The sequence below is a fragment of the Euprymna scolopes genome, chromosome 19 (assembly GCF_053919585.1).
Source record: "Euprymna scolopes isolate OS-2025 chromosome 19, ASM5391958v1, whole genome shotgun sequence".
Lineage (NCBI taxonomy): Eukaryota > Metazoa > Mollusca > Cephalopoda > Sepiida > Sepiolidae > Euprymna > Euprymna scolopes.
In genome coordinates, this window is record NC_136500.1 from 88,641,016 (window position 1) to 88,653,979 (window position 12,964).

General features: G+C 33.9%; 1 protein-coding gene across 3 annotated transcripts in view; it reads right to left on the minus strand.

Annotated features, from left to right (window-relative positions):
- The window catches only part of LOC145239826 (proto-oncogene tyrosine-protein kinase ROS-like), a 682,889-nt gene that overhangs the window by 233,396 nt on the left and 436,529 nt on the right, over positions 1 to 12,964 (minus strand). For all 3 annotated transcript variants that reach the window (XM_080103360.1, XM_080103359.1, XM_080103361.1), the window contains exons 8-10: positions 11,004 to 11,294; positions 8,876 to 9,004; positions 4,477 to 4,518 (exon numbers count right to left, since the gene is read on the minus strand). In XM_080103360.1, coding sequence (XP_079959486.1) covers positions 4,477 to 4,518; positions 8,876 to 9,004; positions 11,004 to 11,294 — 462 coding nt within the window. The remainder of the gene's footprint in view (positions 1 to 4,476; positions 4,519 to 8,875; positions 9,005 to 11,003; positions 11,295 to 12,964) is intronic.

Here is a 12,964-nt window from a genome sequence, read left to right on the forward strand (position 1 = left end):
AGTGTCTGTTCTGGTATTACAATTCATCTATTCTGTCGTTGGTTGGTGAAGGAAAGGTCTTTCTAGACTGAGACAATTTATATTTTTGTTGCAAGTCAAATTGCATCAGTTTGGAGAGCTGGGTTTGCCACATTAAAGATCAACCCTGTGTCTAACTCTGCCCTTGTGGAGGCACAAGTAGATACGGAGATCTACAATGTTTTAAAATAAAAATTAGAGCTTGACTAGAAACTATGCGGGAATTTTGTTTTAAAGTTAAAAAGCGTCATTTTAAATTAATTATAATTAAGAATGATTATGTTTCTGATTTTTTTTAGATGAGGGTTGATAATCTATATATTAATAGGATAGCGTGTTTGTTATTTTTTGTGTCACGCTTACATCCGAGTGAGAACAAGGACAGAAATGCATCATTAGAGCTGGACCAAGATATTTCACCAAACGAATGTGGTCGAACACTTTGACTGAGATCTGGCATTCCAGCTCTAATGATGCCTTTGTGTCCTTATCTATATATTAATAGGATAGCGTGTGTGTTATTTATTTTTTGTGTCACGCTTACATCCGAGTGACTGTCGTTTAAATGTTATGGACTTCCATTTCTTGTAATAAATAATTTTATCAAGAATTCTTCATAAGTTTTAGTTTCGATTATAGCTGAAGGAACTCAAATTTTAAAAAAAATTTATACACACACATACATATATTTCTTCATAAGTTTTGGTTTCGATTCAAGCTGATGCATCCAAGTCATATGGATATATATTTTTCTTACGTTTGAAAACGCAAATATAAAATATATAAAAATCGATAGAACATTAACTCTATAATAATATATACGAAATCTGCAAGAATTAAAATATCATATTTAAGCGTACTTTATGACCAGGCTATGCCGAGCGTCCTTGCTAGCTGAGTTAAATACTTTTGCAGTTTTAACAAAAGAGCTACAATAATATCAGAGCGCCTCCATTTACACTGAACATCTACAGAATACCAACCTCAGTTATATTACACGAGTCTACCGTGGACTTTCCACAGGTCCCGCTAGTATGTGTTATTTGGATTATTCAGACTACTGTTTGCAAGGATCCATGACGTAACGTAAAAAGTACTTGCTAAAATTCAGTTCTAACTTAGACTCTTCTAGAGGTTGATGGTTCAATCCTCAGTGTAGGCAATAATAATACAAATACAAATACAAATTGTTAGAGATTAAGTCACAGACAGAACAAGAGCATGTTACCTCCATGGATTAAATAAAAGGTTCTGTTAGAAATTTCATGAAAATTCCCTAGTTCGAGGAAAAGATTCTCGAGTTCAATAGGGTACACCCAAAGAAAGTCAGACGTAAGATCAGCCAAAATGTTGCGCAGATAAGACTGAAGTCCGAATAATAAAAGTAACATAAAATGGTTTTCTAAATAATAATTTTGGAGTTCATAAATGCTTATTTTTCCACACCAAAAATAACTTTCAACAATAGGACTATATTTTGATCCATAATTTTGTGGCATCTGGGAATAGACGCTGCATTGATTTTAGATTTTGTTTCTGGAATTCTTCATAAAGAAAGACGAACAACAAACTTTATATTAACATCGATTTTATGTATCTTTGATCTGTAGTATCGATTATTGAATTCTATTCTTCTTTACTATTTCGAGACGAGAGCGTTTAGTTGTTTTGTTTTGCGGCATATCAACTGCTTTTTGGGTTATTTAATGCAGTAAAAAGTTTTCAAGCTTACAACTTCTTTATATGTTCAAATATTTAAGCATGATGTTTAGTTTGGTTGTTTTGTCGAGAACTATGGTTATTTTTTTGTTTTTTTTAATCCCTTGAGATGAAGCTCGTGATTTGTGCATCCATTCATTTTGCAGACTGTTATCCTCATCTTCATAGTTTTTGTTGTTGTTGTTTCACCCAACTTTGGCCTCTTTCTGGATAGGAATAATACCATTTGGTATGGAACCGACAATGGAAGACCAAATAAGGACATAAAATTGGATTTATAAGACCATACAATCCAACCTTCATCGTCCTTCGGGGCCTGTAGTGCAGTGGATAGAGATATTGAGTATCTATGGTTCCAGGTGAGCATTGCCTGACGATAACGGTTTCAGTCCTACCCAAGCAGGCCAGAGGATTAGTTGGCCAAAGCATGGTGAGAAAACAACAACTATGGAAGGCAGTAATTACTGGGGATATAGTTACACAACTCAGCATTTCTATCCCGTCACGGTTAACCACCTGAAGAAGGCCAGAGGATGAGTTGGCCGAAATTAATGCATAGAACTATTGTTGTTCTTGACTTTATAGAATATGATTGAGTTTTGCAAAGGGAAAAGAAAAAAAAACAAAAAAAACACCATACACGTTTGGTGCATTTTAAGTTAGGAAGCCAGTATCTTCAGATAGCCTGATCTAGTAGCACCATTTGCAACGAGAGGAGTGGGAGGTAGTTTAATTTATATAAATAAAATGATTAGACTTTTTGTTTTATCAAATACTTACATTTTGAATATGTTGTTTGGTTTATAATAGGATGCTTGGACAGAACAGTGGATTTTGAAACCAACGCATTTCAGGTTAAAAGATTACTTCGTACTTACGTGTCATGTGGAAATTATTATAAATTCCAAAAATGACGAAAAATTATCCAACTTGAAAGCAAGGGAGATAAGTTAGTCTTGTCAAAATGATCGATTGCAGTTATCTCCCCTAGGTTTTATAGAAGTCTTCCACATTAAAACATATGATAAAAATCAATCTTATTTTTACTTGTGATTATTTTTTTGCTGGATAATTTTTTGTAATTTTTTTTTTTTTTTTTAATTCATACTAATTTTGACATGACATGTAAGTACGTAATAATGTTTTCACCTGAAATGCGTTTGTTTCAAAATCCACTATTCTGCACAAGATCCTGCAATCGTTCTTGAATGCCAAAATCGTTAATTTGATTCTTGTTTTTTTTTTTTTTAAATTAAAATTTTTCAAGGAAGTTATTTAAATAATTTTTAGAAGATTAAATAATTTTAAAAGAAAATGAAAATATTTGGAAAAAATGTTTTTTTAATCTAAAAGAAAATTGAAAAATATTTTGAAAGATTAAAAAAAAAGATAGTTGGACAATACAAATAAAAAAAAAAAAACTATGGTGCTTCTCTAGTTTACAACCTAATCTCCGGCAACTTTGTGTCGTTATCTTCCGACGAGTTACAAAAGCAGCCGGACTATGCCAAAGCGATTATCTAATCAGCTGTCAGAAGACAACGAATTTCAATGAAAGCGTGAAATTCATTAAATGGAAATTTAAAAAAAGGAAGGAAAATAACTTCCAACACGCTATATCAATGTGATCCCCACCCCCGTTTCCCCATGTTAATAAATAGTAAGCCATTCTTTTGAATTAATCGTTTGACTTCAGCATCTTCCAGTTGTTTATGTAATCTGCTGGAAGATGCTAGCACGAAGTTGCCGGAATTGGGTTGTAAACTTGATGAATATAAAAATATAAGAAAATATTTTGAAAGAAAATTTTTTAAAGAAAACTAAAATGTCATTGTTTTAATCTTTAAAGAAAATTATAAATAAAAAAAACTTTTTTTAAATAAAACTAAAAGAATTTTTTTTTAGGTTTTAAAGAAAATTAAATACTTTCTTTTTAAAATTTCTAAAGAAAATTATAAATTAAAAAAAATGGTGCAGTTTCTATTCTGAACTAGATAAACGTTTATTTTTTTTAATAAAAAAACAAAAACGAAACGAATCAATAACAAGAAAAGAATGCAGCAGAACTATTAACAACAAGAAAAGGGTGCTTGTCGAGAATTTTCCCTATATTAAAAAAATGAAGAAAAATCTATACGATGTATGTACCTGTGACGGAAAGAAAATATCGTCTTTCAAAAATCACTTCAACTGATTAAGTAATTTTATTTTTGTATTAATAAAATAATTTTAAGTAATTAATGGGAATTTGTCGGCATTACAGCAAAAAATTCGCAAGTTTGAATTATTTTGAGTAATCTCCCTTGTTTTCAGACTCTTTTAAAATGGCGTTGTGAAACGGTTGTTCCTTGGTTAGCCATAAAATTTGATTTTCTTCTTAAAAAGATAAAACTACTTGATCAATTGATGTGATTTTTTGGAATACGATATTTCCTTCCGTCACAGGTGCGTAAGTCATACAGATTTTTAAAAAAAAATTTGTTTTGTAATAAAGAGGGCAATTCTTGACAACCACCAAGCAAAGATGTGTTGGAACAGGAGTGCAAATAATTAATAATGGAATAAAAATTAAGTAACAAAAAAAAAAATGCAACAACATCAAACACTACAGTAGTAACAAGAAAAATGAAAATAAAACAACAACAACAACAACAACAACGAAACCTAATGGCAAATAAATATTAAACAATCAAAAACACTATATTTGCAACAAATAAGCCTTTTTTGTAAACCTGTTACCTTGGATAAGTCCGGATTTACTCTCACACAAAACATCAGGGCCTTTTGTGAGAGCAGACAGAGAAAGAGAAGAAAGAAAGGAATAAATTTAAATATTATTTCAGAACAAAAATTGGAAAACATTATGAGAAGAAATTATTAATGAATAAATGAATAATGAATATATTCATGAACGAACAATTTTTTTTTTCTTTAATTTTGCATATAAAATTTGAAAAAAAAAAAAAACGCGTTTTTTTTTCTACCTGGTATTTTTGAATAAAAATCACGTGACTGATATAAATTACATGTACAAGTCTTACTTTAAAAAGAGGAAAAGCAATTTATTAAAAAAAAAAACAAACAAAAAAAAAAACGGTAAAAATAAATTATGAACCAATAAGAACCAGGCTTTAATTTATATTTTATAACAGATAAATAAGCATTCATTATTTAATTGAAACTGTAAATAAATAATTTGAAGTACTAACAAATTGTTTAGATTGAGGATATGTATTTTATAACGTTAAGACAAGTTGTAATTTTGTAGCTTCTAATCCAAAATGGCGGACTACTGTAACGTCATTTTATCGTCTGCTATTTAAATAGGCTGTACTTCGTTATATTTTGGAGCAAAAAAAAAAAAACAAAAAACAAAAATAAAAAAAACGAATATTATTTTTACAATATAATTGAAAAAAATATTATCTGATAGTAAATTGTTTTTCTTTTTTTATATAAATGGTTCCGAAATATAACGCTTAAATATAGACGATTAATTGAAGCCACAGTCCTTCTCCATTTTTTGATGAGAAACTATAAAATTACCAGAAAAATTTATGTCAATTGCTATTCAAGAAAACGATGTACAGCTGAAATAAGAAAATAAAAATGCAAATATTTAAAGTAAAAAAAAAAAAAAAATCATAAAAAAGAGTAAAATGAAAGTGTCAATTTAGCTTAAGTATTTGTGTTCCTGGTTTACAGCAGTAAGCCTTCGTTAAAATATGTTTTGTTAAAAAAATGACTGACACATACTTTGAATGTTGTTTTAACAGTTTTTCTCGTGCTCTTCCACACTTAGCGTCTTGGCAATTGTTAATAATTTCCAACAGAGGAAACAGGGTTAAAAAAAATTTTTTTCTCAATAGATAACTGTTACCACAAGAACGAAATGTTACTTTTCACTACCTATCTGCCTACGTTTTTGTATTTTAAAATATTTTAAACTGATTTTATTTGCAGGTTTTATCAATGCCTTCTAAGTTTTGTAAATCCCCCTTATTAAAAATGGCGCCGAATGTTACTCAAAGTTGTGGAACAACTAAAACTTTAAAAATGTAAGCAAAAAATACAGCTAATAACTGTCTCCAACTCCAGTATGAGTTTTTTTTTTTTTTACACAGTGATCACCACTTATCAAGGCCCGGAAGCCACTCAGGGATAAGGGTTATTGCAAGTACATTACGTTAGTGTGGAGATTTGATGAAGTGTTTACTTAAGGGGGCGGTTCATTAGGAATTTGTTAACGTTGGACTTGAAGATATCCAAGTTGTAGTCCGGTGAGAAGCAGGCAGACGGAACAGAGTTCCACAGGCGTGCAGTTCTAAGAAAGAAGCTTTGTTCATAGAATCCGCGTTTTGATTTAGGCACAGATATAGAGTGGGGGAAATTTTTCACAGTGGATTCAGCTAGACGGGTGTTTTTCATGAAAGATTGGCGAGGGGGTACCAGAGATTGGAGTTCAGACGAGCATCTGCCATGGAAATAACGATAAAACAAGGATAGGCTCGCAACGTCTCTTCTGTGGGAGAGAGGTTGCAGGGTAGAGAAAAGGGCATCCCCCACTAAGCCACGAAGTCTATTTTGCACTCTGTCAAGGCAGGATAGGCTGTTTTTAGCAGCTCCTGCCCAGATATGGTAACAGTATTCCATCCTTGGACGTACTTGGCTTTTATATAGATAGAGAATTGCATCAGTAGTGAGATATCTTCTGGAGCGGTAAAAGGATCCCACCATCTTTCCAGCGACCTTGGCAACAGACTTGATGTACGTGTTCCATTTCAGTTGTACAGTATTTAGAATCTGCATGGCCAGAGAAGGCAGGCAAAGGGGGCAAGACTATTTTTCTCGGTGGGAAGGGGGGTTGTCTTGCCTGCTTCTTAATCTCCACCTATCTTCTTCCTGTTTCATATTGTTTGATACCGAATATGATGGATCAGCGCCACAGGTGCCAGTCCTGGTCTGTTGTTTCCCAGGTGTGAATGTTAAATCCAGTGTTTTTCAGGGTGGTTTTGAGTTAGTAGTATGTGTGCTTGTGTGTGTGTGTAAGATATAGGTAGTTCTTATTAGAGTACGTCTCTTGTTTCAGGATGGAATGATGAAATTGTCGCCTTAGAAAAGACGACATGATTCCATTTCCGTTCGATGAAAACCGGTTTTCTTTTTATGTTGCAGACCATCTACTAGTTAGCCAGCTGTGTATAATTCCCAGGAGCAGTAGAAGCCTTCTATCATGTCTGAAAGCAATGTTCAATGAGCGAGATTGGAGATGCACTGCTGTACAACTCATGCTCTCTACCGATCCAAGTTATGACAACAGGACCATTGCCAGCACCCTCAAAATGCAAATCTGGGCGATTCAACGTTTGATGGCAAAGCTCAACAAAGTTATGGTCTTTGGTGTGGTTTCAAGTGACGGCCACATCATACCACCTCACATCTTCGAAGTCAGGTTGAAAGTCAAAACCAAAGTGTACCAGGATGTGCTGAAGAGTGCGGTGATCCCTTGGTGTAATCTGATGGCCGCTGGAAGACCCTGGGTGTGGCAGCAGGACTCGGCACCAGTCCACAAGTCAAAAGGGACCCAAACTCGGCTTCAGAGGAAGTGATACGACTTTGTACCTGTCCTCCCCCGACCTGAACTCGCTGAACTACTTCATTTGATCATACATTGAGAACATCACCAACATGATCTCCCACAACACCAAAGCCAGCTTGATTGCAGCCATTCGCCGAGTATTCGCCAAGCTCCCACCAGCGCTTGAGGAAAAGGCATGCTCCTAGTTCTGGACCCATATCGAGACGGTGATTGAGACTAAAGGCGGCTGCATTGAATAGATGTCAGCTCTACAACATAATCAAATTACCTGAATTGATTTTTTTTTCAATAAAAGTTTTAAAATAAATCTGTAGTGTTTTCTTTAGGGGCGACAATTTTATCGTTCCACCTTGTATAGCACCAGTGCCAAACTGCATTTCATCTTTGCTTATCTAACTTCTTATTTGCCGCTCAATTATTCTCTCAATCACTTTAACAATCTCACCCATCAGCATTAAGCCTCTGTAATTGTCTCTATTAACTGTTTCCCCTGTAATAATGTAATGTTGTGACCCTTTGGGCTGTGATCATAGTGTAGTATCTGTGTTAACTGTGGCAAGCAAAGCCAAAGGTCAAAACATTATTATTATTATTATTATTGATTCGAGCAACGGCGGGTCGCTGGATCAATTATTATGATTAGAAAAATAAACAATTAAATTGAGGAAAAATGATTGACATATATATCATAATAATATCGCAAAAGGAATGTGAAAATAGAAAATAGATGTAAACATTATTTTTGGTTTGCATAAACAAATAACTAGATTGAGGTAACATCAGCTGTTGGTATGAGACACGTAATGAGGTGTATGTAGATTTTGGAAGATTCTTGGCAGTTATTAGCTGGACGTCAGAGAGAACGGACGACTCAAAAAGGGTATCTCCGTGACGCAGGGGGGCGGCGTTATTTCAAGCAGCCAAGATGTAAAAACGTGCAATCTCTGAAAATGCCGGCCGGATCATGAAAATAAATGTTCGTAAATAATTCAGGCATGTGTTGTGTTATTTACATGTGTTAAAAAGAACTGTTTTATCTACAACTGTTTTGATACGTCGACGTCAATCGTTTCCTGTTAGAATTGTTGTTAAAATATACACTCTAAACGATCAACTAAATGATACGAGGTATATACCTACACGCATTTGCACGTACATGAATATACAGATAAAATATAAAACCGAACTATTCAACATGTACGTCGTTATATAATATTTTCATACACACAACGTAACTCTTTTTGGTGCCACCCCTTTTTAGAAACTCATAGTATATCAATAATTCACAATTGCATCAAGTTCCCAATAGTCCAAGAAAACATAGCGAAAAAGAATGACGATTTCTTTGCGGATTTCATTTAACACTTATCAACATGTTAAATTGAAGTAATTTTCTAATATTGTCATTTTTTTTTTCTAAACGATATATATAATCATAAGTAAACAACAAAGACATTTTCATTTCTAGTATATTTTCTTAAAATACAACTTAAAAAAAAGAACGGAAAAAAGAAAAAAAAGGAAGCTTCCAGATTTTACCTAAGACGAGAATACTTCGGTTTTTTGACTGGTGCAATGTAATAGGATCACCATATACGTCCATCAAGCTCTGCTTAAGAACCATGTTACTGGCAGCAAGCACTAAATACGGAGTCTCCTTGTCATTTTCTGTAGGGAAGAAAAAAAGAGAAATTATATTGAATCGAAAAATATAGAGGACGAGCCCAACAGTTCAAAATACTTTGTTGTGCAGAGTTTTAAAACTTTGTAGATCATAGTATGGATTAAAATCAAAGGTATAAATACAGTGCAACACACTCGTCTTGCTATAACCACAACCAACAATTTCCCCCACTTTTTAACTATGCCTAAATCTAAACACAAATTGTATAAAAATAGCCTCTTTTCTAGACCTGCCCGCCTGTGGAACCTTGTTCCGCTGGCCTGTTTTCTAGCTGACTACAACATGATCGTCTTCAAGTTCAATGTAAACAAGTTCTTATTGAGCCGTCCCCTTAAATAATCAAATTCTATCCAAGTTCCATTACTACTGATAACTATGCTGTTGTCTTAGTGACCGCTTTACACTCATTATACTCGACTGGCTTTCAGGTCTTGATAAGCGGTGATTCGGACCAATGAAATGCGGGGAGTTTTGAGGGTGGAGCGACGGAGCATTAAAGTTGGGAGTAGGGCATTTAATCAATATTTAAACTTTTTCATATTTTTTAGTACTACAACATATTTGAGCCTTTATGGCATAAAAATAAATTTAAATCAAAGATTTGGCCTCAGGCTTTGCCAGACATCTGCACACCACTGAATAAGCCTATCGGCTGTATTTCTTTGAATTTATTTGAAACACTAATTACTAGTGATCGGACGATTCCAATATTATTCCGATTACAGATTCTGTTCTAAATTCTCGATTCTGATACAGTTGCCGATTTTAATTCTGATTCTTTAAAATTTTTGAAATATCTAGTTCTAGAGTTGTTATACAGGATGTCCATAAAGTCCGTGTGCGCCTTAAAATATTTATAATTTTATTTGCGATTGCAATAGAAATAACATGTAAAAAGGATTTGATTTTGGAACAATTCATTTTAAAATTGCACACGGACTTTATGGACACCCTGTATATATATATATTAATTGGAGGATTGTAAAATCCCGTGCAATGTATGCATATATTTTCTTTAAAGTAAAAATATGTCGCAGAGGAGAGGGTACATTGCACAAATAGATCTTTAGAACTATTTTTCTCCAATGTTTTCCTTGTGAAAACAGTGATTCGATACACTCATTGTGAAATGTTCATTTATATTTTTCATGTGTCATTTTTCCTATTTATCCACTTGTGCTTTTACCTGTGCCATTTTTTTATTGTGCCATTTCTTCTGGTAACATTTTTACCTTAAGTGGTTATTATGATCTATAAATTTTAGTTTTTATGATTATTTAAAAACAAATATTTACTAGCAGGACCTGTGGAAATTCCACAGGGGACTCATTCATATGTAATATATTAATGTTGGCATTCTGTAAATGTTCAGTGTAAATGGAGACGCTTTGATATTATTGTAACTTTTTGTTAAAACTTCAAAAGTATTTATCTAAACTAGCATGAACCCTCGGCAAAGCCCGGTTGTAAAGTATGCTTAAATATGATATTTTAATTCTTGCAGAGTTCGTCTATAATATTATAGAGTTAATGTTCTATCGATTTTTATATATTATAAAGTTGCAATTTCAAAAAAATAAAAAAAATATATGATCCATATGACTTGGGTGCATTAGCTTGAATCGAAACAAAAATAAAACCTTATGAAAAAAAAAAAAATGTATTTTATTTATAACTTGAGTTCTTTCAGCTATAATGGAAACCGAAACCAAAACTTTTGAAGAATTCTTGGCAAAATTATTTATAAAAAAATGACTTGAGTCCCATCAGCTATAATCGAAACCGAAACCAAAACTTACGAAGAATTCTTGATAAAATTATTTATTTAGAAATGGAAATCCATAACAAACGACAGTTACTCGAATGTAAGCGTGACACAGAAAATAAATAACACACACGCTATCGCATTAATATATAGATTGGATTACTCTTGTCAATATCGTTGCCACATGCACAATTCAATTGCACGTCCGTGATTATTACCTGGCGTTGGATCAGGTGTTTTGATTTCCAGCATATCTGCCGGTCCTTCTCCATGGGAATTCCAAGCAGAGACCTTAATCACATAGGTGTTTAAAGGTTGCAACTGGTTGAATGTCCAAGACAGGGTGTTGGGGGATACTTCTCGCAACACGTTTTTCTTGTTGGGTTTTACAACCATCAGCTTGTATCCGAGTAATTGTCCGTTGGGAAACATAGGTGGACTCCAGATGACAGTAATGACAGTCGGAGATGGAGTTGTCACGCTGATGATTTTGGCTGGAGTAGATGGTCCTAGGAGGGGGGGGGGGGAAAAAAGAAAAAAGAAAAAGTATATATATCATTTTTTAATTGGAATTTGTAAGTTTAATAAGCCAATATAAAACAGAATTATTTATTTAAATCAACAAAGTTTCGACGATATGATTTCATCTTCAGACATAGAAACAGATTGTGTTTTTTCTTTTTCTGTACCCGTTGCATGACGTCATAAGGAAAGTAAATCTGTATGATGCTCAACGGTGATTTTTTTTCAAATGTTTTTTAATCAAGGATTGTGGTGGCTCGTCTGAAATGAATCAGAAATTTTTCCCCCCTCAATTTAAGTGTGGTGTCAATTTGAATTACTATTATTATTATTATTATTATTATTAACGACAACAGCAACAACTCACTTTTTAATTAGGCCATCAAAGATTTCCCTTTGAGAACAACTTGTGGTGTTCCCTGGATTCTGGGTGACAAGTCTCCCCAGATTTCCAGTACTAACCATCTCTTTCGATAAGCTATGCAAATTATTCGCAACAGCCATTTACCATCGATTTCTTGTTGGCAACGATCATGAGTTGCAGATTCTGTCGCGAGGAATAAGAAGAAAGGAAAAAAAAACAAAACAAACTCTACTCTTTTTAACGAAAGTCTTTATACGTCATATTTCAGTATTTTAACGGCACCAACACGTTATAGATTCCGTAGCAAGGAAACAGAAGAAAGGGGGAAAAAACAACAACAAACAAACAAACAAAAAAAAACCCAACTCGACTCGCTTTATTTTTTTTTTTAACGAAAGTCTTTATACCTCGTATTTCCAACAACACATTTTTTTTCTAAATATTTGAACAGTTCATTTTTCCTTTTCCGACCGTGTGTGACTTTTCCTCTCTGCTCTGGCGCCACTCGCGTGACTCGACACGTCTTGAATCCCGCTTCTCTGAACACTCTTTTCCGCTGTCTCGTGCCTCCAACAGTCCTTTCCTGCTCTATCCTATCTCGAACACGTCCTTCCCCTGTCGTGTCTCTAATCCTCTTCGTCTCAAACGAGTCTCAAATACGTGCTTCTTTGAACATCGGCCTCGGACACCACTCCTCCGAACACTCCGTCTTCAATCACACATGCCTCTTTTTCTTTTTTAAATCTCTGCTGTGACGTTACATTACACATTGGCTCGGTCATTTGCATATGGCTGCTGCTGCTGTTAATTCAGCGGTTTTGTTACAGTCGTGTCTATATGTCGAATGGGTAATTTTAAGGTTTGAAGGAAACATTTTGCATAGACTCTTTCATAGGTTGATGGAGTATTTTTGGACTGGACGAGAGGATTTTGTATAGGTTCATTCTAATTCGAGCGGATATTCTTAAAATTGGGAGGAAAAGTTTTGCATAGGTTGTTCATAAGTGAATGTGCTATTTTTAGGGCTGGAAGAATGGATTTTATGAAGGGCTATTTGTAAGTTTTAAAACGATGATTTTGTACATGTTCTTCGTTAGGTCAATGAGATGTTCTTTTAAGACTTGGAAAAAAGACTTGGACGAGGATGTAGCCATTTTCTTGCTTGTGTGAACATACGATTGACCTTCATAGCTTATTTATTGCTTTTACAATCATTTCCAACTAATATTGAATTTCAGCATCGAATAAAAAAAAAGGGTTGATATGCCTTAATGTAAAAAAAAAAAAAAGAAA